The sequence below is a fragment of the Mesoplodon bidens genome (assembly GCF_964165515.1).
Source record: "Mesoplodon bidens genome assembly, chromosome: 3".
Lineage (NCBI taxonomy): Eukaryota > Metazoa > Chordata > Mammalia > Artiodactyla > Ziphiidae > Mesoplodon > Mesoplodon bidens.
The window spans coordinates 35,826,092-35,853,163 of NC_138178.1; the positions used below are offsets into that span (position 1 = coordinate 35,826,092).

General features: G+C 50.0%; 1 protein-coding gene and 1 pseudogene across 2 annotated transcripts in view; one reads left to right on the forward strand and one right to left on the reverse strand.

The window, feature by feature from the left end:
• The first annotated feature begins 3,132 nt into the window (after positions 1–3,132).
• HOMER2 (homer scaffold protein 2) overlaps positions 3,133–27,072 on the forward strand; it is a 107,156-nt gene continuing 83,216 nt past the window's right edge. The window contains exon 1 of the mRNA XM_081227342.1: positions 3,133–3,276. Within this exon, the coding sequence (XP_081083468.1) occupies positions 3,272–3,276 (5 nt within the window). The 5' untranslated portion in view covers positions 3,133–3,271. The remainder of the gene's footprint in view (positions 3,277–27,072) is intronic.
• LOC308614952 (small ribosomal subunit protein eS27-like) lies at positions 23,803–24,401 on the reverse strand (annotated as a pseudogene). The gene is made up of 2 exons: positions 24,390–24,401; positions 23,803–24,058 (listed from the first exon to the last, which is right to left on the reverse strand). The product of its transcript is annotated as a small ribosomal subunit protein eS27-like (transcript).

Sequence of the window (27,072 nt, forward strand, 5' to 3'; positions counted from 1 at the left end):
GCTGGTCAAGGTCTGGCCTCTCAGACTTCTGGGGACATCTCTGCCCTGCTCATTCCCAACTCTGGGTCTATCCAAATGCGTTTTTATTTTCCCAAGGCTGTTGTTTCAAAGTTGGCTTCTACCCCACCTCCTCTCTCTCATGCACGTTCAGTAGGTGTCCTTGCTTCCATTAGAAAAAGGAGCCTACCAGGCAAGTGTTCCCTCCACCTCTCTCACCTTCCCCTGTGGACCCTTCTCCCCACTCCAAGGCCAACGCCTCTGCCTGGGCCTGGACCCCATCCTCTTCTGGTTTCCCCAGGACCTCCCCTTCCTTCTCACATCTTCAGTCTTATCCCCGCTCACTGGCTCCTCTTTGCTCAACCTAAAAGAATCCTCAAATCTCTTGCCCTAAAAAGAGTCTCCTCGGCCTCGCCTCAGCCTCCAGCCAGCATGGAATCTCTCTCCTTGAGTGCGGGCCTCTCGATAGGAGAGACTTCACCAATCATTTCCCTTGACAACTGGGGCCACGAAGACCACATTGATGGGAGATTTTCCACAGAAAAAGGGTGACTGTATTGGCTTTAATGGAGGGAGGAGGTACTAATAGGGAAATTAAGTGGCCTCTCTCTAGGGAAGATTCCAAGATAGTGGAATACTGCTGACAAGGACCAGAAGCTTAGACAAGGCTCTGGGTGTCTGGGAAAGCTCCTGAGAGGCAGGTCCCAACCTAGGCCTGGAGTTGGGGTTGAAGGAGAGGAGGCCACTCCCCACGGGGACAGCAGCCCGAGATTGGAGGAAAAGAGGGGCATCCATTTCCAAATCTTGTCTGATCCACCCTTACCTCTGCCCGTAGGGAAGCCTTTGCCCAGAGTGACAGCCACTTTAATCATGGAGCATTTAACCTCACCTGGGCTCACACCTCTAGCATTGCCCTGCTTTTCCGCTGACTGTGTGAAGCAGCCCAAGTGATTCACCAGCCCCACCTGTTCGGCCTCACTACTTCTTCCCAAGGTAACTTGGGTGTGCCCTTTCCATCAGTGGAGAGAAAGGAAACTCCCATTCAGGGTTTGGGATACTACTTGGCCCAATGCACTGTGAATCTATCTTCTGGTACTTCTATTCCAGCCGAGCCTGTTTCTGCCATTCATCCCCCTTCTGCTGACTTCTCCCTTTGACACTGCCGGAAACCCGCACCCCTAACCAGCTTCACCTGGCCTTTGGAATTCAGCTTGTGATAAGTTTCCTTCAGGACCAAATGCTTATCCAGTCCTGGCTCTAAACAGACTTACCTGTGCTTACAGACCCTGGCCAATTCTGTGTATCTGTGGCCCGGCCTATTTGCTACTTCATTCATTCAACAAATATTCATGGAGGGGCTTCCCCGGTGGCGCAGTGGTTGAGAGTCCGCCTGCCGATGCGGGGGACACGGGTTCGTGCCCCGGTCCGGGGGGATCCCATATGCCGCGGAGCGGCTGGGCCCGTGAGCCATGGCCGCTGAGCCTGCGCGTCCGGAGCCTGTGCTCCGCAACGGGAGAGGCCACAGCAGTGAGAGGCCCGCGTAACGCAAAAAAAAAAAAAAAAAAAAATATATATATATATATATATATATATTCATGGAGGACTTTCAGGTACAGTTCTAGGACTGGAGAGACAATGATGGGCAAAAAGATATGGCTTCATAGAGTGTGCAGATGTGCCTGGGAGACATACTAAATAATTTCACAGATATAAATTACAAACAATAATTTCAATGAAGAAAAAGTACAGGAGTTCACAGTTTTGTCTGGGGCATTAGGTAAAGGTTCCACAAGGAAGTGACAGGAAGTTTAACTGAGATCTGAAAATGAGTAGGAATGGACGAGGCAAAGGGGCTGGGGTGTCAGAGACAAGAGAGGACAAAATCTTCCCAGACTGACAGAATGGCATTGGATGAAGGGAGGATGGCCAGTTGGCTGGAGCGCAGAAAGCAAGGGGAGAGGATAAGAGGAGAAAAGGCTGGAGAGGGCAATGGGGTTACAATGCGGCAGGGCCTTATAGCCATGTTCAGTATCTTCACCCCAAGGACAGTGGGAAGGAAACCACTGGAGCATTTTAAGAAGAGTGGTATGATCTGATCTGTAATTGAGTAAATTATTCACAGGGAGTCGCTAGCCACATGAGGAGACCCTGAGGGTTAGCAGGTAAAGTTGTGGTCCCAGAAGACATGAGGGTAGGGTTGGGGTGTTGGCCCTGCTCCATATGCTTGTTCCTTGACTTTTTTACTGTCCTGAGTAAAAAAAATCCTGCCCAGGCTCATGTGGGCAGTATGTTCTCAGCAGAAAATGATCCTGCGAAAGGCCCAGAGGGGGGATGAAGATTAGGTTAGTCCCAGTGCCGGCCTTTAGTAGGGGATCCGGACCTGATACGTGGGAAGGAGATTAAGAGACTGCCCTTCTTTAAGCTCCACTTTTGTCATCTCCATTTCCCTTGCTCTAAGCCAAGTTGATTAAGCCCCCATCCCATCTTTACCCAGGGAAGAGCCCAGAACACCTGCTGCGGGTGTAGGATCCTCCCTGCCCCGCTGGCTTCCAGAATTTCATGGTGGGGAGTACCCTGAGCCACCCACCTGGCGGCAGACGGCAAGATGAAAGGGGGCTATAAGGGGGGACATAGCCGTGCCCAACACAGATTATGAAGACCTTGAGCTCAGATCTGAATGTGTGACCTTGGGCAAATCACTTCCTCTCCTGGGTCCTCGTTCCAGCATCTGCAAACTAAGGGTCGCCCCAAGTCCCCTCCAGCTGCGAGCCGGCCTCTAAATCCCGCAGGCTGGATGCTTGCTCGCGGCACTGCGCCAAGCCCCCGGGTGGGCGTGGGGCGAGGGCGAGCCAATGCCGAACCTCAAAGGTAAGAGGGGGTGCTCAGGAGGCGGGTGGCGACCGCAGGGCGGCGCCGGGGGGACGCTGCACACACAGCCGCGCCCCCCGCCCCTCGGCTGGGCGCCGGGCCCCGGGGGCCAAGAGGTTACGTAAGGAGCCAGGCGGCGGGAGCGGGGCGGGGCGGATACCGCCCAAGCGCGGCAGCCCAGCCCCCGGCGACCAAGACCCCGCCCGCCCGCCCGCCCGCGCCTGGTGTCGGCGGCGGCGGCGGCGGCGGCAGGCGGCAGGCGCGCAGCCCCGCGGAATGGAGCGGCGCCGGGGCTGAGCCGGGCGCGCACGGGCTGCCGCATGTGCCGCGCGGGGAGCGGCTGCAGAGCGGGCGGAGAGCGAACACGAGAGGCCCCGTCGGAGCGGCAGCCGGAGCAGCGCCGGAGATGGGGTGAGTGAGACCGCGCCGCGCGCGCCCCGCGCGCAACCCCAGAGGGGCTGCGGGGCCGCGGCTCGCGTCCCACGGGCTCGGAGCCCCGAGAGCGAGCCCGCCCCTAACACCCCGCGCCGGGACCCTGGAGCCAGCGAGCAGTCGGCTCCTGAGAGCCTGAGGCCGCCTGACTCCGCGCCCTCCGCCCCGGCGCGCGGACACCGGCCAGGGGCACCCCGGCCTGGGCGCGGACTTTCAGCTCCGCGCCCGTGGCCTTTCCCCTCCCAGGCAGCCCGGGCGCGGGCGCGGGGGCACCGGGCGGGGAAAGGCACCCTGGCTGGCCTCCGTGCTTCGGCAATTCCGTGGTCCCCTCGCTCCGGGCGCGATCAACTCCAGGGCCTGTGTTTTGGAGTCTAAGAAGCAGTTAGTCTTTCTGCACGATTGGGTTTATTACAAACAAAATGAAAATCGAAGTTTTCCTGGAAAGGGAACACACCAAATAATAATAATCCCCAGTGTAGTAATAGTGGACTTTTGAGTCTGCTTTGAGATGACTGAGGATGTGTAGGTAAGGCTTCAGTCTTTGAAACAACTGAGTTGATGCTCAGGAGAGAAGTTGAAGTACTCTGTCGAAGTGACTAATGCTTCTGAGTATATAAAGTAATTTAAAAAGCAGAATTGATTTCTCCTTGGCGTCTCTCTGAGCAGTAGGCGCTGTGAGTCAGGCAGCCGCTGTGCTAATAACAAAATTAACTCCTTACATCTGCTCACCCGATGTGAGCCCATATTGATGATGATATGCTGTGCACACTCAGGGAACGGTTGCTATTCCCGTTGTACAGATAAGGAAACTGAGGCCTGAAGTGGTGGGGTGATTTCTCCCAGGTTGGGCAGGCAGCTGATGAGTGTTTGTAGAAGGACGCTGAGCGCATCGGCAGAGGGGAAGCCACAGCCTGACTGTGGGCTTGGGAGTGGGGGGTGGGTAAGTGAGCCAGAGTTCCTGCGTCTCTGTGTCCCCTGCTGCTAAGCTTAGCGGCCTTCAAACAGCGCTTCTCAAGACCCAAAGACTTTTGCTGGGTGGGTCTAGAGAGCTTGCTTTCCTATATGGGATTGGTGACGAGTGGAAAGGGGAAGGATTGTCTTGGTGGCCTGACCCAGCTCTCATGGGTCAGTGGCTTTGTTGCACCTTACTCCTTACTTTACTCCAGGTAAGTTTCTGGAGTCATTTTACCGAGTGAATTTAATCTATGTGGTCTGTAAAGTGTTTGGAGGAAACAGAGGGAGGTCAAGAGGAATTTTGAGAAGGGAAGTGTGAGAACTCCAGACCAACATGAGCAGGTCGGGGGGGGACAGAGAGGGGCCAGGAGATTTGCTTAAGACATTGGTGCAGATCCAGATTTCACACATACAGAAGGTGTGAGTGATTCTACCAGAGGCACCCTGGCTGGGAAACAGTTTTTCTGTAACATTTCCAGTGACCTCTTGGTCAGCGATGAAAGGGCTGCTCTTTGTGCAGTGGGAAGCTTTGAGGCTCTCAGATTTCATACTTTAAAAAAAAAAAAGCATGGGAAGAAGGAGTTCTCAAATGTAGGTCTCAAGATGGAAGATAAAAGGGATCTGGGTAATTTTAACACTCTCTCTCCCCCCTCCCCCCAGCCAACACAAAACCAACCCAACACACTGGCATGATCAAAAACAAATATTTAAGTTCTGTGGTTGAGATCAAATAGTTCTGTGGAAATGAAAATGTTTACTCATAAAAGCTTAAAGAAAATGTCAGAAAATAATTTTTGTTTGTAGAGAAGCAGGGAGGAGTAGCTTGGAGATTTTGTTTAAACATTGAATATGCCTTTCATGTAATTTTAACATCATCTGATAAATGTCTATTACTCACTTCTTGTAGGTAACGGTTGGTTTGTAACTCCTACCTACTTCTGCCATTTTAATATATCCACCTCTTCTATAATTTATTTGAACGTACAAACCATGGCTGTAAGTTGAGATGGAGCTAAGGGCTGGGTAAGCAGTTCAGACAGAGGAGGGTGGAGGGAGCCATTTTAACCGAAAATAGAACCAATGTCATCCTTTCCGAGAGTTGAGTAGGATGGAGGGGGATGAACCAAGAAAGGGCAGCCAGTAGAAAGTCTTGCTGTGATCCTACAGCTTTGTCATGGCTCTACTGTCTAGACATGACCAAGATTTAAGGGAAAAAAACAAAAAAACCCTGAGTTTATCTCTTCCCCACTTAAGATGCTTTTCCTCATTCAGATGTTCACTGCTATTTCCCACTTCTCTTCTGAGAAGTATTTTGCATTAAGTGTGTGGTTTCCCCTGTAAGTTTGTGTTCTCACTCCCCAAGGAAGCTGCTTTATACCTTCTCCTCTTCTCAGACCTCTCTCTCCTCCCCGTGCACACCTTGCCTCCTTTTCGTTAACAAAATAGAGCCACAGTCCAAGGAAAAGCCTCATCTTCCTGCCACACCTACAGTCCCGTGTGCAGCTGCTCCTGTGTTTTCCTTCCCACCTGTTGTCCTACCAGAGGCTCACCCCTCCTGGCGGACCATTCATCCCATCATCCCCTTTCACCTTGTCAGGGAACATTTCTTGTTCTCTCACCTTCCTCTCTCTCCAGGGTCTTTCCCATCAGTGCACAAACATGCTTTAGTTCAGTGCTGTCCAGTAGAACTTTCCACACTGATGGAAACATTCTGTATCTGCGTGGTACAGTACCGCCGCCGCCACCTGCCACATGTGGCTCTGGGGCACTTGAAATGTGGCTAGTGCGACTGAGAACCTGAATTTTTAATTCAAGTTTAAATAACCACAAGCGGCTAGTGGCCGCCATATCGGACAGCACAGCTTTCGTGTCTCTCGTTTTACATCCCTGTCCTTCTTCTGTTCCACTTCTTTGCTCCCCTTCACCTGAAAACATCTCAAAAGAGATGTCCAAGCCCACTGTCTCCATTCATTTCCTCCACCTGCCATTTGTTAGCCCTTCAGAGTCTACAGTCTGGCTTCTGTCCCCACCTCTTCACCAGAACTGTTGGGTCACTGATGACCTTGTCCTTGTCTTCCTCCCCTTCTCAGCAGCGTTCCTCCCCCATGGCCACTCCCTCCTCCTTCCCACCACACTCTCCTGGGTTTCCTCTTCCCTTCCTGACGGCTCCTCTTCAGTCTCGCTGCTGGTTGCTCCTCTTTCTGACCTCAGTGTGATGGGGTGGGTTGTTTAGGAACTTGTCCTGGTTCCTTTTCGCTGTCAACACTCTTCCTAGGTAATATTATCCCATCCCAACCCCATCGCCCCATGGCTGTTTTTTATTTTTATTTTTTATAAATTTATTTATTTTTGGCTGCATTGGGTCTTCATTGCTGCGTGCAGGCTTTCTCTAGTTGTGGCGAGCAGGGGCTACTCTTCGTTGCAGTGCACTGGCTTCTCATTGCGGTGGCTTCTCTTGTTGCGGAGCGTGGGCTCTAGGCGCTCTGGTTTCAGTAGTTGTGGCACGCGGGCTCAGTAGTTGTGGCTTGCGGGCTTTAGAGTGCAGGCTCAGTAGTTGTGGTGCACGGGCTTAGTTGCTCTGCAGCATGTGGGATTTTCCCAGACCAGGGATCGAACCAGTGTCCCCTGCCGTGGCAGGTGGATTCTTAACCACTGTGCCACCAGAGAAGTCCCGTCATGGCTTTAAATACTGTCTATATGCTGGTGATTCCCATGTTTGTATTTCTGAGGGGTTTTGTTTGTTTGTTTGTTTGTTTGTTTTGTTTTGTTTTGTTTGTTTTTTGTTTTGCGGTACACGGGGCATGTTTGTATTTCTAACACAGCCCTTTCTCAGGGCTTCCTGCTCTTGTCCACGCATGGAGCTCTTGATATTCCTTCCAGATCTCTCCTTCCCTCTTTCTTCCCCATCCCAGTCCATGGCCCCACCATCCACCTACTTGTAAGAGTAGTCCTTGATTCTTCTCTCCCTTACCCCTGACATCCAGGCTGTCAATGGGTCCCAGGGGTTCTACTTCTGGGATATTATCTGGGGTGCAGTCTCCTCTCCCTAGAATCATAGCTCCTACTCTAGTCCTGGCCACTGTAGCCTCCTTCCTGGACTAACTTCCTAACAGTCCCCCCAGCTTCCACTCTGGGGTGTCTCCAGTCCATTCTCCTCATGGGAGCCCGAGTGATCAGCTTTTCAATCAGATCACATCACTCTTTTCCTTAAATGCCCTCCAGCTGACAGGCAGCTGGCTTGTGCCCCGCCTTCCCAGCCACTCTGGCCGTCCTTCACTGGGTTCTGCTAACACTGGCCTCTTTTCTTTTCTTGCTCTGCCTGGGGGTCTTTGAACTTGCTCTTCCCTCTGCCTGGAACGTTCTTGCCCTGACTCTGCAAATACCTTCCTCCTTCTCATCCTTGGCATTTTGACATCAGGATCTGCTGCTCAGGGAACTTTCCTGACCACCCCTGTTACATGCTGACAGTAGCCACACTTTGTTCCCACAATTGCTCACCACAGCACACCTGCTGTCGTTTGGGTTCTACCTACTTGTTTATCATCCGCCTTCCCCAGTAGCATCCCGAGAGGACAGGGTCTTCTGTTTTTCACCAGTGAATCCCAACAGCTAGCGCAGTGTCTAGCACCTAATAGGTCCCCAATAAATTTTTTGATTGAGTTAATGCTTGAATGTGGTGGGCAGCCTTGCTTGGATGCTGGCCTGGAAGTTGTGGATTACCTTTTATATAGCACACTAAATTGAGAGTTGCAAGGGCCAAGAGAGAAAGAAATCACATTTGGATGCAGTTTTCTTTTGCTAAAGCAAGCCATTTAGCTTTTATTGTGACTTGGGTTAATTTTCAGGCTGTCGGCTCTCACCCGATCATTGGGGTTGTAAATTACCTTTTTACCCGCCTGCAGAAGGCTGACAGAAAAGCCAGCTTGTCTGCTCTTGTGACTTGTGGATGATTTTGTCAGTGTTTACAAACAAGATCTATTGTATTTCTGTTTGGCTTCAATTTACGCTCATTTGTTTTGTTCAGCCAAGATTACATTGCAATGTAACAATCTTGGTTATCTAACACCGTGGGTCTTCTTTTGGTAATCTATACCGATTAGCTTTCTTCTGATGACCATTCCTTCTCCTTTCATTTTCCACTCCCTCTGAATCACACCTAATTACATAGTTCCTAAAAATTACAGACTTTTCTTTGGGGTTTGTGTTGACTAAAATAGATAACAGTCTCTCAGATATATTGAGGAAATTTGTCTTCTCTTGGTCCTGTTTGGGGGTTTTTTGTTTTGTTTTGTTTTTTAATTGATTTTTGGCTGCGCAGCGCGGCTTTGGGATCTTAGTTCCCCGACCAGGCCCATGGCAGTGGAATGCAGAGTCCTAACCCCTGGACCACCAGGGAAGTTCCCTGTTGTGGTTTTTTTTAAGCTTTCTGAGGTTCACTCAGTCTCTTCATCTGTAAGGCAATTGGAGAGTCAACTGGGGATCCGGGATGAGCAAACCTACTAGTTAGTTCCTGCCCTTGTGGAGTTTTGAGGAAGAGGAGATAAGCCACATATACAAGTACCAGCTTCATGTGTGAGTTTCAACAAACTATTGTAATCCATAGGGTGTCAGAGGAACTATCTGGGGAATTAGGAAAGATGCCCCAGTACACTATGGGGAGATGCTTAGGGAGACCATTTAGCATATAGGATCACCCTCATTATTTAGAAGCCCTTAGTGTCACCCTGAGTGTCAGAGATGGAAAAATACACAGTACTTGGCATGGGGTAGACACTAAGTAGATATGTACTGAATGAATGAGCGAATAGGAATAAATGAACCCTCGCTTTGGGTTGACTTTCGCTTTGGGAAGATGCCATCATTCTTGTTGGAAACAGTCCTGAAACAACTGGCCTTGAAGGTTTTAGAATGGAATTGAGGGCACGTTTGCTGCTTGTGCACAGTCCCCTGAAGGAGGACCCAGAGCAGAGCAGGTGGTTTGTTTTTGTCCGCTGGACTCAATGATTTGTGTAAATTACTAGGTTTCTTTTCTGTAATGGCTCCTGGGGAACTTAAGAGACAGGTGTGCAGTCCCCCTTAGCAAATGTATCAGACCTCATCCTTTACCTTTATTCCTCATTCAGTTGTATGGCCCTGCCCTTGTTTTACCTTCACCCTTTTTCATCTACCACTTTTTTTTTTAAACAAAATGTAAATAGCTTTGCTTTCTTCTAATTATAAAAATGTTACATGTTCATACTAAAAAATAACAGCATAAAGGAGGAAGTGAAAACTACTTGTCATCCCACATTGCAGGGATAACCTCCATCAGCAATTGTATGTCTGTCTTTGCAGACTTTTCCATGTATTGGAATATATATGTCTCCGTGTCTAGATCTATGTCTACATAAAACAAGTATATTTTTATCCAAATGGAATCATATCATACATCTGTTTTGTAACATAAGTTTTTCAACTTAAAATACCTTGAATGGACATCTTTCCATGCCAATCACTGTAAATATACATCATCATTTAAATCCAAACCTACTTCTGATTTGTCATTTTGCTGAATTTTATACATCCTTGCAAACCTGCTTAAGTCCTTTCTAGAACAAGGCAGGGTATAATTTAAAAAATAAAAACGACATTTTGATAATCTTTTAAAGCAGTTGTTTGCTTTAAATGAATTACTGAAGGAAAGAAATGGTAGAGGAAACCAGGATCACGATTAACGTTGGGTAATTTGCGGTGACTGTGTAATTTTGAGTGAGTCACTGCTCCTTAGTGAATCTTGGTAAGAACACCAAGGATTCGTCGTTGTTGCTAAGGGTGTTGGTGGACCAGAACCCAGCTGCTCAAACTGTTTCTGCTTGTTTGGAAATATCAGGGCAGAGTAATTCTGCTTTAAGACCTGGAGGAGAAGGTGCTCTACAAGCAGAAAGCACTCGTGCCCACCCCTGAGCGCCCCTTCTGCTGCAAAGCCCTTTGTCTGGTGGGCATCAGGCCCCTCCTGCAGAGAGGCTTCCCTTGGCGAGGGGATTGGCAGGGACATACATACAAGAGGGACGGTACAGTCCCTGCTTCAGTTGTCAGGCAATTAAAAAAAAACACCTGGGTAAATCCTGTGACGTTATTCAGCCAGCATTGGCGTCTAAAACCTTTGGAGAAAGACTTCCTTTTGGCATATGGAGTGGGGATGGGAGCTCCTTTTCCCTTTGAAAAGAAAAACTTCCTTCACCGTTGTCAGACGAAAGCGAACAGCAGCCCCCAAACAGATTTACAATAGAGAAAAAGCATTTTTCAGAATATTAGAACTCTCAGGTGTAACAGGTCCTGACCTTGTGGATCTTGAGGGTTAGACTTTGTTTTTTTTCTAGCATGAAAATAAATTAAGCAAAAAGCAGCCTTGAGAGGAATTGGGGCAAAGAGCTTCTTTCTAAATTTGCATGGGTTTGGAGACGCTGGTCCCCAAGCCCCGTGTGTTCTGTGTCTGCACTTCCAGGTATTGCTCACACAGGCTGCCCCCGAGTCGTATTTTTAGGCTTGGAGGCACGTGCTGGCAGCAGGAGCCGGTGTCCTAGCGGGTGTGCGTTGTGTGGGAACAGTGTCAGGTTGGAAACCTCTGCTGAATGTACGATGAAGCCTCCAGGAGTTCTGCCGCCAGGTGCTGTTAGTCATATGGTATCATTCTGGTAGAATTTATTTAAATTATATTTCAAATTAGCTTGTTAGAATAAAAATACGCGTGTGGGGAACACATTTAGACATTTGTCAACAACTAGAGATTTTTTTTTCTTTTTAAACATTTTTATTCACAAGCCTGGTTGATTGTCTTCTTCTTCTGAGGAATTGGGGACCATGGCGCCCCCTCACCCCATGCAGAAATGCTTAGGATAAGGCATTGCCACCAGCCAAAGCAGTTAGCTTGAGAGCTGTGCAGTAAGAGACCCTTTAGTACCCAGGTGCCTCCCAGCCGAGTTGAGGCTGAGTCCCAGCTACCAGAGGGGCTCTGACGTCCCTTGTCCTGGGGAGATCTTGGTCCAGATCACCAGTGAGGGGCAGAACTGCCCAGCCAGCCCTTTGTCCTCCTTCCTCCCTTTGTGCTCTGGGGGAAATCTTGTCTGTGGGTTATGGGGTAGGGGTTGTCCACAGGGATCCAATTAATGAGGAATATTGTAGACCCTGCTGCCCAGGCATTGGATCCCTTTTGGGATTTTTACTTGGGAAAGCTTTTAATTGGGGTTGTTGAGATAAATGGAGAACAGGAGAGTTGTTTGTCCTGGGGGGGCGTGGGGTGATGGAGAAAAGGTCCTCCTGGGGAAGAGGAATGGAGCCTGTTTCGGGAGGCTCCAAAGCGCAGGAAAAGGAGCTCCTGGTGGAGGCGGCATCGAGGCTGATTTCAGGTCATGGGCCTGAGGATGAGCTCTCTAACCCCTCCGAGTGGACTGAAGATAAAACTGGCTGTCTCAGCAAGATGAGTCCATTGTCACGGAAGGCCACCTGTCAGGGGGGCTCAGGGGGACTCAGTACAGATCCCAGCCCCCCCTGGTGGGCTGTGTGAGCTTGGACAAGTCATTTTACCTCTCTAAGCTTCACTGTCTTCAGCTGTTAAAGAACTGAGACGATTAATGAGAAAAATGTGTGTAAAGCACTTAGCACAATGTCTCACACATAAATACTTCATCAGTGGTGGCCAACTTCACCGTGATCATCATGATCATTTCTGTTTTGGGTAGGAGGTTGGCAGGTGTACTCCTCAAGGTACTCCCGAGGTACCTTTTGGAGTACATGGTTGGGAATGGTCCATTCTTCATCTTTAATCCTCTTGGGTGCTCCCCTGAGTCCTCAGCTGCTGGCCAGTCCTGAGTACTGCCAAGGTTGGTTCCCTGTCACTGGGTGACCTGGAGAATATGCGGTTTGCCTTCTGAAGCTCTCGTTCATATCACTAAGCCTCTCCAGTCGTGTGGGTGGAGGAATGTTACCAGCCAGTGGACAAGGAAGGTTAGGAAGGTGACCCACCCATCCCAACAAGAAAGTCAGTCTGGGCTTCCCTGGTGGCGCAGTGGTTGAGAGTCCGCCGGGTTTGTGCCCCGGTCCGGGAAGATCCCACATGCCGCGGAGCGGCTGGGCCCGTGAGCCATGGCTGCTGGGCCTGTGCGTCTGGAGCCTGTGCTCTGCAACGGGAGAGGCCGCAGGGTGAGAGGCCCGCGTACCGCAAAAGAAAGCCAGTCTACCAACCAGTTGCTTTCATGGGGAGGTGCAAGTGTGAACAAAAACCCTAAGGGGTTCTCCCCGTTGTGGGCATCAGACTAGGGATTTGTGTTGCTGGTTAGGGAACCCTTCATTGTATATTCATTCTCTTATTCTTTCAAGGAATCGTGGCTGTCTACCTTGTGTCAGGCACTGTTGTAGGTGCTGGGAACAAACACAATGATGAACATTCATGGTCCCGTGATGCTTGCAGTCTAGTGGGGAGGTGGACATCAACCAAACATTACCTAGTGGACTAACATGGAAGGGATAGGGGACCAGGGGCCATGTGGACTAGACAGTAGTTGGTTTCAGAGGCTCATATCTCTGATTCCCACCCACTTATATGGATCTGAACTCCTTTCTCATCACCCTTCATCTGTTCATCAGCTCCTGTAGCTTTCTTTTTTATAACAAAAATTTTTTAAACTAATTAATTAATTTTATTTTTGGCTGCATTGGGTCTTTGTAGCTGTGCGCGGGCTTTCTCTAGTTGCAGCGAGTGGGGGCTACTCTTCGTTGCAGTGCATGAGCTTCTCACTGCAGTGGCTTCTCTTGTTGCCAAGCACGGGCTCTAGGCACGCAGGCTTCAGTAGTTGTGGCTTGCGGGCTCTAGAGCACAGGCTCAGTAGTTGTGGCACACAGGCTTAGTTGCTCTGCAGCATGTGGGATCTTCCCGACCAGGGCTCGAACCTGTGTCCCCTGCATTTGCAGACGGATTCTTAACCACTGTGCCACCAGAGAAGCCCATCCTGTAGCTTTCTTGACTCTTTGACCAGTGGCCATCCCCTAGCTCTTGAGCACCTTCTCTGGGCCAGGCTCCAGGAGGACAGAGGTTGTTAGAACAGGGTCCCTGCCCTCCTGAGGCAGATGGATGGTGGGCAGCTAATTAGGGCAGTGAGATTAGCCCTTGTATTGAAATATGAACAAGGATGAAATGCTTAACTCTGCAAGAAGTTAGAGAAGGCTTCTTGAAGGAGATGACCTTGGAACTGAGTCTTGAAGGACGAGTAGGAGTTTCCCAGGCAGGCAGAAAGGCAGGTCAAGGCGAAGCATTTAGATGGAGAGAGCTTCCCATAGGAGGCAGTGGAGTATGGAGGTCAAGAACAGAAACCTTGTACTCAGGCCTGGCTTGGCCATTCGCTGGCTGTATGACTTAGAGCAAGATACTGACCTTCTTTGACCTTCAGTTTCCTCATCTGTGAAAAGGGAATGATAATAGTACCAACGACATAGTGTGGTTGTGAGGATTAAATGAAATACACATTGTGATGTGCGTTAGCTGTTAGTAGCGGGCAGGGAGGGAGAAAGAATGTGAAGTACATGGTGAGTGTGGAGAAGGGGTCAGGAAGGTATAGACATGAAGGAAAGGCCTTTGTGCCAAGTGGTTGGGACTTCATCCTGTGGGTGGCAGGGAGCCAGCCATGGGTGATGCTGGAGGTGGGGGGAGCAGTTAGTCTTGGTACCAGAGAATGAGGCCTGACCCCCAGGGCAGTGGCAGGCAGTGGGCTCAGAGAGGAAGAGGTGACTTGGGGTAGGAGGCAGAAACATGCTGTATCCCATGGAATTGGACTTCAGTCTATACATAATGAGGGAACACTTTCAATTTTGAAGAGAAGAATGTTACTTGCGTTAGGAAAATTATTCCAGAGATGGTAATGAAGGGTTGCATAGAAAGTTAAGAGATTAGAGGAAAGAGACTTCATAGGAACTAGCCACAGTCAGGCAAGAAATGTTGAGAGCAGAAAGCAGATATGGCACAGACTTATGTAACATTAACCTTGCCCTGTTCTGTTCTAGATCTGAGGCGGCTTCTAGGAATGTACATAATACAATAAAATAGAAAAATATATGTAAGACACCTTGCTGGAGGTGAGAAGTAGAAAGCTTGAACGTCTTTCCTATAGAGTCGCTAAGTTAGGACACAAATTAAACTATTACTTAATGAGAACTTAGTGGGTTGGAGTTACCATGCAGAGTGTGTCTATATAATATCTCATTTAATTCTCACAACAACCCTCACTTTCATAGTTGGAGACACTGGACTTGAGAAATCAGTAATCTGTTCAAGCTCCTAGCCAGGAAGTGGCAGAGTTGGAAACCAAGTTCAAGCCTGTTTGAGAGCAGAATCCATGTTCTTAAGATGCACTTTCTGGAGGCCAGAGACGCCCTGAGAGTCACGTGGGAGGTGGACACACGGCTCTTGATTGTTGGAATGAGAGAAGGGGAGAGGCAGAGTTGCCAGCAATTCGGATATTTCTAGACTGTATGGCTGAGTGGATGGTGGTGCCATTAACCAAGATTGGGAACACATGAGGAGGTGCAGTTTTGGGGAGGGAATTGATGAGGGTTTAGTCTGGGGGTGATTATGGTAAATTTCCACTTGTGGTGGGTCATATGGAGTGGCCTCTGTCAGTAGAAATTCAGCCCTAGCACTTAGCAATTAGGATAGAATCAGAGGTACAGATTTGAGAGCCATCACCTCTGAGATGGATTTGATCAGCCAAGGAGAGAGTGGGTCAAGAAGGTGAAGATGGAACTCTGGGAAAGGATGACAGTTGAAGAGAAGGAAAAGAAGCCAGTGGGTGAGTCTTAGAGGTGATGACATTGGAGGAAGGCTGGAGGAGAGAGAGGTGTCGTGGAAGCCAGGGAAGAGGAGGCTGAAAAGGGAGGTGTACTCAACAGGAGTGAAGATCTCAGAAAGCTGGGTGGGGATCCAAGGTGCATGCTGCTAAATAGCACTGTGAGGATGGGAGTGTTAGGGCACTGATGGATTTTAAGAGCAGCTTCAGCCAAGTGTGAAGGCATAAATCCATGTGCAGTGATTTAAGGAGTGAGCATGTGGTAGGGGAATAGAGAAGTCTGGCTGAAGATGAAGGTGAGTTTGAGGATGAGTCAGGGTAGAAGGAAGGCTGATTTTTATTTCATAATTGAGCATGTTGGAAGTCTGAGGGGGAAAGGAAAGGAGGAGGTTGAAGGCATTAGAGAAAGATGAGAGGCCGTGAGGTTGGCACAGTGAGGTTGGAGGCAGGCGGGAACTAGAACAAGAGCTTTCGGCTGGGAGGGTCATCCTTAGAGACCAGGCAAGGTGCAGGTATGGAGGCATTTTGAGGCTGTGGTGGAAAGGGGAATGAGGGAGCTGGGTCAACTAGCTTTCTTTTTTTTTTAAATTTTATTTATTTTTGGCTGTGTTGGGTCTTCTTTGCTGCGCGTTGGCTTTCTCCAGTTGCGGCGAGTAGGGGCTACTCTTTGTTGCGGTGCGCAGGCTTCTCATTGCGGTGACTTCTCTTGTTGCGGAGCACGGGCTCTAGGTGCGCGGGCTTCAGTAGTTGTGGCACGTGGGCTCAGTAGTTGCAGAACACAGGCCCTAGAGTGTGCGGGCTTCAGTAGCTGCGGCACATGGGCTCAGTAGCTGTGGCGCACGGGCTTAGTTGCTCCGCGGCATGTGGGATCTTCCCGGACCAGGGCTCGAAGCCATGTCCCCTGCCTTGGCAGGCGGATTCTTAACCACTGCGCCACCAGGGAAGTCCCAACTGGCTTTTCCTTCTCAGTGTGAGCTAAGGAATTGATCTGAGAACCAGGCGGCAGATCGGGAAGAGAGGAAATGGGTTGGTACAGCTGGTTGTTGGGGGTGGGGCAGGGAGTTAGCTGGGGCAAATACAGATTTGTGAGCAACCTGAGGGACTAGTTGGAGATTCAGGAATGTGAGTTTGCAAAGGTGCCAGTCGCCACAGCTAGACTAGTTGCCAACATCCAAGCGACCTGGGGGCAGGAGCAGAGGCAAGCAGTCCCAGACCCAGATGATGGGCAGTCAGAGACGGCCACTCTGGTTGGATTCCAGGTGCTTTGCTGTCCGCAGCTGTCGGGGATGCTGCGTGGGAGGAGGGGAGAGCCTGCTTCATCCCCATCAGTCCCCTTTTTGCTTTCGCTTCTCTGAGTAGCCAGTCACTGTTCTGTTGTTAATCATTCTTCCAGACCTTTTCTAAAAAATGCATTAAAGTTCTTGCCAGCATGACCTCTTTGAGTAATGAGATCTGTAAGTTTATTAACCTCTGTGAGAAGTGGATTTCCTTGCTCCATGGGAGCAGATAATCTCTTGGAGGGAATGAACATTAATGTGGTGACCCGGAGGATCAGCTTGACACCTGAGGGCAGAGGCAGGGTGGGGATGGCTTATCTGTGCCCTCTCCCCCACCATCTGATGTAGGGTGTGTCCCATGGAAGATGGACTGAGTGCTTCTGCACAGCGCTGTCTCCTTGACCTCACTCTGAGTCTTGCAGTGGCCCAAAGCTGAGATGGTAAGAAAAACCAGACCATAACAAAACCTCATTTCTTTTGGTGAGTCTGATTCTCTAAATATGAGAAGGGGAAGTGAGGGCATGGGAACACTGAGTCTTATGCAGACAAGAATATCTAGACTATGGGTCAATTCACAGGGCACCCAGCTAAGTAGCAGTGATTCATGACTTCATCTTCTTTAGTTTGGCGTTTCAAGCCTGCTCTAACCTAGCCTGACCTACCTGTCTTCTGTGTACCTGAATACTTGGCCCATGTCCCTCTATATTGTTTATCACATAAAACATTTGATTATAAGACAATGGGTTTTTTTTTTTGTTTGTTTGTTTTTGGCTGCGCCATGTGGTATGCAGGACCTTAGTTCCCTGACCAGGGATTGCACCTGCGCCCCCTGCATTGGAAGCACAGAGTCTTAACTACTGGACCACCAGGGAAGTCCCTATGATACAATGTTATCTCAACATAATATCATAATCTGCTTCCCCCCAACCCTTGCCAACCAGACCAGCACAGTCCAATAGAAACATGAAAGCCACATATGTAATTTTACATGTTCTATTGTCCATTTAAAAAAAAGCAAAGGAAACAGGTGAAATAAATTTTAATGTATTTTAAACAAATATATCCAAAATATTTATCATTTTAACATTTAATGATTTAAATCAGACATGGTTCCTCTTATTCCCATGGAATTTACATTCTAGTGAGGGAGACAGATTCCGCCTGTCTCTGCCCACTCCCAGCCCTCGCCTCCCCCCAACAACAACAAAAAAACCTCTTAAAAGCATCCGCAAATAAAGTAACTGCAAGTCATGCTCAGAGCCATGAGAGAGAGAAGCAAGGGCTGAGACTGACTTTAGAATGTATGTTTATGAGCTGCCTCTGAAGAGGTGACATTTAAGCTGCTACATCACGTGAAGAACAGGAGCAGACCATTCTAGGTGGAGGAGCAGGTGTAAAGACCCAGTGTGGGAAGGAGCTGCCCAGAATGTTTGAGAAATTGAAATCAGACCTGTGGGGCTGGCTGGCAGCAAGTGAGGGGAGGGCGCCCAGTCTGAGGTTGGAGAGAAGTAGGAAGGGATGAATGTGGACGGGACCTCATAGGCTGTGGCATGGACTATGGTTTTTTGTTTGTTTGTTTGTTTGCGGTACGCGGGCCTCTCCCTGCTGTGGCCTCTCCCGTGGCGGAGCATAGGCTCCGGATGCGCAGGCTCAGCGGCCATGGCTCACGGGCGCAGCCGGTCCACAGCATGTGGGATCTTCCCAGACCGGGGCACGAACCCGCGTCCCCTGCATCGGCAGGCAGACTCTCAACCACTGCGCCACCAGGGAAGCCCTGGTCTATGGTTTTTATTTGAGATGCCGTGAGATTGGATAAGACTGAAGGTTTTTTTTTTTTTTTTTTTTTTGCGGTACGCGGGCCTCTCACTGTTGTGGCCTCTCCCGTTGCGCAGCACAGGCTCCGGACGCGCAGGCTCAGCGGCCATGGCTCACGGGCCCAGCCGCTCCACAGCATGTGGGATCTTCCCAGACCGGGGCACGAACCCGCGTCCCCTGCATCGGCAGGCAGACTCTCAACCACTGCGCCACCAGGGAAGCCCCTGAAGGTTTTTTTAAAAATTTATTTTTTGGCCACACTGCGTGGTGTGTGGGATCTTAGTTCCCCGACCAGGGATCGAATCTGCACCCCCTGTATTGGAAGCACGGAATCTCAACCACTGGACCGCCAGGGAAGTCCAAGACTGAAGGTTTTTGGGGGTTTTTTTGTTTTTTTTTTTGCGGTACGTGGGCCTCTCACTGTTGTGGCCTCTCCCCTTGCAGAGCACAGGCTCCGGATGTGCAGGCTCAGCGGCCATGGCCCACGGGCCCAGTCGCTCCGCGGCACGTGGCATCTTCCCGGACCGGGGCACGAACCCGTGTCCCCTGCATTGGCAGGCGGACTCTCAACCACTGCGCCACCAGGGAAGCCCAGACTGAAGGGTTTTAATAGGCCTGCGACACGGCCCTTCCTAATTTTTAAGAAGACTTCTCTGGTGCTCTGTGGAGAATGGAATGAAGAGGATGAGCCCTGGGCAAGAAGAAGTGACAGGGCTCCTGGGTTCCCGTTCAAAGAGGATGCTGGCTGAGCCTAAGGTTGCAGAGGGGAGGGAGCGAAGTGGGCGGATTCCACAGATGGTTTGGAGACCTTTCAGAGGGATTGGATAAGGGAGAGGGAGGAAATGGTTTGGGGGTTAAGCAAATAGTAGGTGTAGGGAGGCCTACAGGAGGAGCAGGTTAGGTGTGGAGTGGGTGAGTCAAGGTCAAGTAACTGCATCATGTTGAGCCAGAGGTGCTGAGTGGAGCTGGGCAGAAGGCAGTGGATTGTATGCAGCTTGGGCTCAGCGGAGGTCAGACTGGAGGTAGATTGCGTGAGGTCACGATGGATCGGGAGGGTAGGCAGAGGGGGAGAGGGCTCAGGAGCACCCACTGTCGAGGGGCCGGTAGAAGAGGTGGAGCCAGCAAGGAAGACAGAGGAGGAACGCCCGGGGAGGGAGGAGGAACTGGGGCCGTGTCTCCAGGAGGAGGGCTTGGGCATCAGTGTCAAGTGCTGCTGAGAAGTGGCCTGGGACTGGGTGGCATGGTGGCCGCTGGTGGCCCTGACCTCAAACCAGTCAGTGACGAGGTGGGGCCAGACACCAGGTGGGCTGGAAGTTGAATGGGAGGCTGGAACAGGGGTTGCGTGGGGGATGCGTGGACCACTTTTTCAAGAAGTTGACTGTTTAGGGAGCAGAGGAATGAGACAACAAGGGAGGCTGTGGGTAAAGGGGGAAGGTATTTAAGACAGGAGAATTCCAGCATGCACGGATGCTGGCAGGAATGCTGCCCAAGAGAAGCGGGGTGACAGGGGAGCCCAGGCCTTGAGAAGATGACAGGCATGGGGCTCAGGGCATCAGGGGAAGAATTGTCCCTTGGAGCGGGGAGAGGGAGGCACCCTCTCCTGGAAAGGAGGGAAGGAGGCCACAGTAGGAGCAGATAGAGGCAGGTCTGGGTGGGGTGGAAGATGCATGAGTTCCAGTCCAAGCCTCCTGTTTTCTCCTTGATGTTTGAGACAAGATCATTAGCTCACAGAAAGGGTGGAGGGGCTTCCCTGGTGGCGCAGTGGTTAAGAATCCACCTGCCAATGTAGGGGATGTGGGTTCGAGCCCTGGTCTGGGAAGATCCAACCTGCCGCGGAACAGCTAAGCCCGTGCGCCACAACTACTGAGCCTGTACTCTAGAGCCCACGCCACAACTACTGAAGCCCGCGCGCCTAGAGCCCGTGCTCTGCAACAAGAGAAGCCACTGCAATGAGTAGCCCCCGCTCGCCACAACTAGAGAAAGCCCGCGCGCAGCAATGAAGACCCAATGCAGCCACAAACAAACAAATAAACAAACAAACAAATAAAAAATAATAAAAAAATTAAAAAAGAAGGGTGGAGGACCCGGTGTGGGAAGTTTGAGAAGTGGAGGTCCAGGTGTGGGAAGTTTGAGAAGAAGAAAAAGGTGTGAAATTGGGAGTAGGTGGTAAGCCTCCCAGAGAAACCCAGGCTTTGTGGGCCATTGCAGAGCGACAGTTTGAGGTCCGAGAACATGCCTTTAAAGTGAAATATGTCCACCCAATTTTGTGATGTTGCCCGGTTGCTTGGGTGTGGGCACGGGAGGCAGATGGCAGGACGCATCAGGCTGAGAGGCAGGGTATTCCCACGGGGTTGGGAACAGTGATAGCCTGTGGGAAGGGTATGGGCCGTTCAAGGAAGGAAGGAAAGTCACTGAAGGGCATGGGGAAGAAGGCATTGGACTGGCGGAGGTCACGGGGCTGAGTCCAGGGTGCTGGGGGCTATCCGTGTGGGTGGTGGTGGTGACAGGACGTGGCTGGAAGAAGCAGCTGGGCTAGGAGCTGAAGCCCCCGATCAATGACCAGAAACACCTGGAGGCTGGTGAGGGTGGGGAGGGGAGGCAGGTGGCTGGAACGGCCTCGCCTTCAAGCGCTCAGAGAGAGCCACGTGCTGGGGGGGCCACAAGGACACCAATCGCCCGTCTCCCCTTGTGTTCTGCTTTTGTGGGAGGCGAGAGGAGCAGACCGGCTGTGCGTGGTGTGGGGAGTGCTATCCTCAGGGACCAGCCTAGTGTCAGGTAAGGCATGAAGGTGAAGGGAATATTCTGGCTGGACAGCTGCTGCCCGCTGATTTCAAGGACTTCAGTGAGGCCACAGAGGATTTGAGAGTGTAGGGAGGAGCGAAGGACTGGCTCCGATTTGGGGATGAACAGAGCAGGGAGGACCGAGAGCCTGGATGATGCTGGGTGACTCAGAGGGTGTGGCCTCCTGGCTCTCCCCGAGGTAAAGGGGTGGGAAGTGGGGCAGATCTTCCCGAGCCTGTGAAAGACTTGGGGATTTTGAGTTGATGGTGAGTTCCATGTGAGTCCGCCCAGGTGGTGTGGTTGTCTCGAAGGCTGCTCAAACTTTGAAGACCTCAGTCGAAGTATGAAAATAGCTATAATAGAGGTGACGGGTCTGCTTCACTCTGCATCTAGAATGTTGTATTTGGTTCTGGGTGTCAGAGTTCATCCAATTTAGGAGGGAGAGCAGAGCAGGAGGGGTCTGGCCACATGTTTCCTGAGGATGATTTGAAGGAAGTTTTCTTAAAATGAAGTCCCTATATGCAGTTCAGGGGTCTGTGAACACCCCTCCCCACAAACTGTATGAGCATTGTGTATGTGCATGTGCTTTTCTAGGGAGGATGGCCATAGTTTTTTGTGGTTTTCTGCCATAGTTTTTAAATCAGATTTTCAAAGGGGTCCTTGACTCAAAAAGAGATTAGAACCACTTGTTTAAAGGATTTGGGCATGTTCAGCTTAGAGAGGGGAGAACATGGGCCAAGAGGTAGGGGGAGGAGAGAGCTGTTTCCATGTAGGTGAGCACTGCCATTTGGAGGAGGGGGATTTGCTCTTGTGGACACGTCTGGGGGAACTCCGACCAGTGGGAGGGAGGCCCAGGCAGCCGGGCGGGTGTCTGAGGGGGCCTGAGGGCACCTGTTACAGGTTGGGTATATACACAGGGCAGGGACAGAAAGAGGTGGCCTGTGATGGCTGCAAAAGCTTTGTCCAAACCTTCTTGTCCTGAGGAGCACACAACTCTGGGCATTGCCAGGTTTTCCTCATCCTCATGAAGACCGTGTTGTGGGCTGAGCTTTGCTGGGAGATATGAACCCCCTGCAGATGCTCAGCTATGCGGCTCTGGGTTGCAGAGGCCCCCTGGAAACGTGCCTGCCTTTTTGGAGACCGTGCATGAACTGTCCTTTTAGGGAGTGGGCCCTCCACCCATCCTGGGGCCTCAGGTGACCCCTCTGAGGTGTGGGGATGTGTTCCTTGGGCATTGCCTTGGGGTGTGCCTAGCCCCTCCCCATGTCTCATCTGGGGCTGTGAGCCCACCTTTGTGGGCCCTCAGGTGCCCACCTCGATGGCCTGTGGCCTCTCTTCCAGGATGTGGCGTTGGGTGAGACGAGCACTGAATTGGACCTGGGGTTGAGCAGAGCTTCCTGTCTTAGGGGGGCCCCGTACCTCCCTGCAACCAGCGTGTTCCCAAGCAATAGCTGGGCTCCTACCTGACTTTGGCACCAACAGAATCTGATCCGCTAAATTTGAAAGTGACTCCCATGGGACAAAGCTGATGATTAATCGAGTTTGGCCTTTGTCAGGGCTTCCTCCCTTTCTTTTCTTCTCTGTTTTTTTTTTTTTTTTTTTTTTTTTATAAAGCAGGCATGTTTCATCAGGATGGAATATTCTGGAAAATTGGAATTGGAATCCCACAACCTGATTGAAAGCCATATCCCTTACTTCAAGGGAGGGAGCTAAAAGAAAACCACTCCTTGGCTTCTCCCGTGAATTTTAAATATTCTGAAAGCTTTGCCCACAAAGGAAACAATGCCTCATTCCTTAAATAATTAAGTAGAGTACACCCAGCATGGCAGTGTGGCCCAGACCTGGTCATACTGTACCTCTGGGAGCCTCTTAGGGGGCGAGCTTGGCTGGGTGCCCGAGGAGGTTCTCCTCATAGAGAAAGGGATGCATCTTCAAACAGCTGCCTTGCAAGCAGCCGGCGAAATTAGCACAGCCCTGGAAATGTCACGAAAGCGGATGAAGGTGTCATGTGATATAATGCAAGTTTTCCCCTGAGAGGCTGCATCCATCAGCTGTTTGTATCAGCCCTATGAATTCTTAGTTGGTCTTATTTGTCCCTTCACTGCCACGTGACTGCGCACGTGAGATGACCGTGGCCTCGGGCCACATCTGCGTCCTCCCAACCACTGTAGTATTGGCACTGGTTTCTATATGTACTTGGTGGAGATTTCTGGAGACTCTGCAGGGAAGAGAAGTCTACTTTATCTTCTGGCAGATGACCCTCCCCTCAGGAACCATGGTGGTATCTCAGAACTGGCCGATTATTTCCCAGCTTTCTTCCTGTCTGTAATTACACAGGTTCTTTATCTGTGAGGCCACAGAATGGTGTGCTAGACAGACATAGGTCATGCCAGACGGTCATTGTGGTGTCTTACTTGGATTCTGTAGAAGATTGAGTTCTGCCAGGAGGAAGGGAAGTAATATTTGTTGATTATCTATAGGCATTATTTCATTTAAGCTTCATGTTTTATGGATAAGGAAATGAGTTCAGAGAGGTTAAGTTACTTGTTTAACGTCACACAGCCAGGACCCTGAGTGGGCTGGTGGTTATATACGTTGTATGACTCTGAGACTTTTACAGTTCCATGACAAAAACAATCTTTGTTTCAAAAGTACAACTTGAGGTTTAAAAGAAAAGAGGTGTGTTTAAGGAAGCTCTGTTAGCACACCTTCCAAAGGGCAGGGGTTATAAACAGGTATTTAGTCTGATGTGAACCCATGGCTGTTCATGCAGCTGAGTTTTCTTTTTCTTTCCTTCCTTTTTTTTAAAAATCCAAAATGTGTTTATTGGGATGGTTTCCCGTTCATCTTGATTCAGGGTGCTTTTAGTGCTGCCTCTGTCTGAAGGAGCATCCTCCTGTAAGCCTTGCTTTTCCTCCTGTAGGCTGGCAGAGGACAGTAGATCAGCCAATGCACAAAACTGTTTGTGCGTGGCTAAAGACGGTGGTGATTTTTATAACATCCTGGGCATTTCACATCCATGAGATAGGAATTGGGGCTCTGCACCAGGCGCTTCTTCTTGTGTTTCCTCTTCTCCTCCTCTGGAGAGGGATGAAGGAGATCCTTTGCAAGAGGTGTATTCTCGTGGCGAAGTCATCACCACCGCAACGCAGCTGAGTTTTCTACAGATTTTGCCCTGAATCTACCGAACCCATTCCTTCGTCTTCCTTTTCTCATCCTTCTCTCTTCCAGTTTCTCTCTGGTCCTTTTTCTCAGATTTCAGTAGAGGTTCTCAGAATGACTTAACTCTTCAGTCTTCTTGAGTTGTATGTTGCAATCACCTCTGTTAAGACAATGTTCAGATCACGTAGTAGGCATCTGAGTCCCCAGTAAGTAAACCTGTTAGGCTGGGTCTATGTCGGATGAGTTATATCGATATTAATCTTGACACAGGGCAGGGTGGTAAGCTCACCAAAGCCCACATTGCTCTCACCTGCTTTTTGGTTGTGAATCAGGATCTTGCCCACACTTGCCAGGGTTCAAGCTTTAGCTGATTGCCTGCATTGTTTGTCTGAAAGATGCGCAAGAACTATTTTCCCCCAAGTGTCCTGGCAGCTTTGCTGTAGCTGGGCCTCTCCTGGCTGTAATAGAAGGAGCTGCCTGTCAGGAACCGGAGCTGGAAGGTGCTTGAGTGATGTGATTTTCAGGACTGGTTTCCCTGTCAGCACTTTATCTCCACAAAAGGGAGTGCTTTTCAAGCCCCTCCATCCTAGGTGAGAGGTCAGACTAAGTCTGAAGTAATAAAATTTGGTTCTGTTTGTGCATCTTACCAAAATTGTTTGGTTTATTTGTATGTTTTTTTTCCTAGAGCAAATCCCTTACCCACTAATGGCTAAACTAGCCTAGTGAGTCATGAGTGCAGCTTGAAGAGGAAGTCACAGACTGAAATTATGATCTGAAACCTAGATAGGATCTCGTTAAGTGTCTTTTGCTGGGAGGAAGTTCATGGTTGAGGGTCTTCTAGGTAATCTGTTTTTAGAATGAACTTTTTCAGGTAGCCTCTGAAACTATTCTTGGTAACAGGTAAAATGAATTTCCCCCACATCCATGGGATCAAATATTTGCATGGCAGCAGCAGAAAGCACTGTTTATGCTCAGATCGTGTCTATGGGCTTCTGATGCTTCATGCTTGGGTTTATCAGAATCAACAGCTTTATTTAGGTCACCTGTATTCAGGTGGCAGCCAGTGGGAACAGAGCTGCATCCAAGCAGCCTGGGTGGAAGTTACCCTTGCAAGCAGCAGATTTAGCCCAACAATGCAGTTCTTAAATATGAACTTTGCTCCTCCATTCCCTCAGTTAAGTAGTATTTACTGAGTACTTCCAGGGGTGACTAAGATGGATTTGACCTCTGTCCTTGTAGAGCTTACAGTATAGCAGGGGAGATGGATATTGAATAATTACAAAAGTAAAAGTCATTCATTCAACAAGTGTTTGTTGAGTGTCTCGTATACCGGGTGCTGCACGTGGTGAACCAGACAAGAATCCCTGCCTTTGTGACACTTACGTTTGAATGAGACACACGATAAATCAAACTATAACAAATAAGTAAATTTTATGGCATGTTAGAGGTGATAAATGCCATGAGCAATAGAGCAGGTAAAGGTGATTGGGAGTAGGAACCGGGCAAGGTGGGTGAATGGGTGCCAGTTGCAGAGAGTGGGGCGCATGGAATGAAGATTATAGACAGGTTTGGAGTTATTGATAAATGACAGGTTTTGACAGGGAGTTGGAGAGGCTGAGGGAGGTTCAAGCAGTTAGGGGGCCAGTTGGAAGGATCATGTATGTGTGGGTCGAAATGACTGAGAATCAGGACAGGAGTCATGTAGGAGAGAGGGCCTGTGATCCTGAAATCATCAAGAAACGAGGGGGAGTGACACGGGGTTGGTGGTTGACAGCAGCAGTGAGGGGTAGAGGATGACAGAGTCCGATGACAAGAGATTGAAGCCCGGGGACTTTGAGGGAGGAGGGAAGAGGTGGAGAGGAGCCTGGCATCCAGCTGTGCTCTGCAGGAGAGGTACAGGGTGTCGCGAGGGCAGATGGTAGGGGTGTCTGGCCTGGAAGGGAGAGGCTGGGGAAGGCTTCTGTGATAATTTATAATAAATATATATTTGATCTTCGTCTTGTTCCTGGCACAGAGCTCCTCAAACCCTTGGAATTTCCTGTGAAGAGAGCCTTAAAGGTGTCTTGTTATGTTAATGAGGTGACTTGGAAAGCACCTGAGGATGGGGGACCCAACCACATGATTAGAGGGTTGGAACTTTCAGCCACCCTCCCCCACCCCTGGGGAGGGAGAGGGACTGGAGGTTGAATCAATCGCCAATGATGTCACCAGTCATGCCTCTGTAACGAAACCTCCATAAAAACCCAAAAGGGCAGGGTTCGGAGAGCTTCCAGGTTGGTGAACACATGGGCATTTGGGGCGAGTGGCGCTCAGAGAGAGCAGGGACATTCTGAGTCCTTTTTCTATACCTTGCTCTATGTGTCTCTTCCATCTGGCTGTTCCTGAGTTATATCCTTTCATAATAAACCAGTGATCTAGTGAGTAAAATGTTTCTCTGAATTCTGTGAACTGCTCTGGCAAATGAAACAAACTGTTGAGACCTTGAATCTGTCGCCAGCTGGTGAGAAGCACAGGTGGTAACTGGACTTGTGATTGACATACAAAGTGGGGGCGGGAGGGGGTCTTGTGGGACTGAACCTGTAACCTGTGGGATCTGACCCTCTCTTCAGGTGGATGGTGTCAGAATTGAGTTGGGTTGGAGGACACCCAGCTGGTGTCTCAGAGTTGCTTGGTGGTGTGGGGGAAAACCCACACATTGAAATTGGGTGTAGGGACTTCCCTGGTGGTCCAGTGGTTAAGACTTCGCCTTGCAGTGCCGAGAGTGCGGGTTCCATCCCTGGTTGGGGAGCTAAGATCCCACATGCCGCGTGGCCAAAAAACCAAAACACACAAAAAAAGAAGCAATGTTGTAACAAATTCAACAAAGACTTTAAAAATGGTCCACATTAAAAAAATTTTTTTTTAGGGGCTTCCCTGGTGGTGCAGTGGTTGAGAGTCCGCCTGCCGATGCAGGGGACATGGGTTCGTGCCCC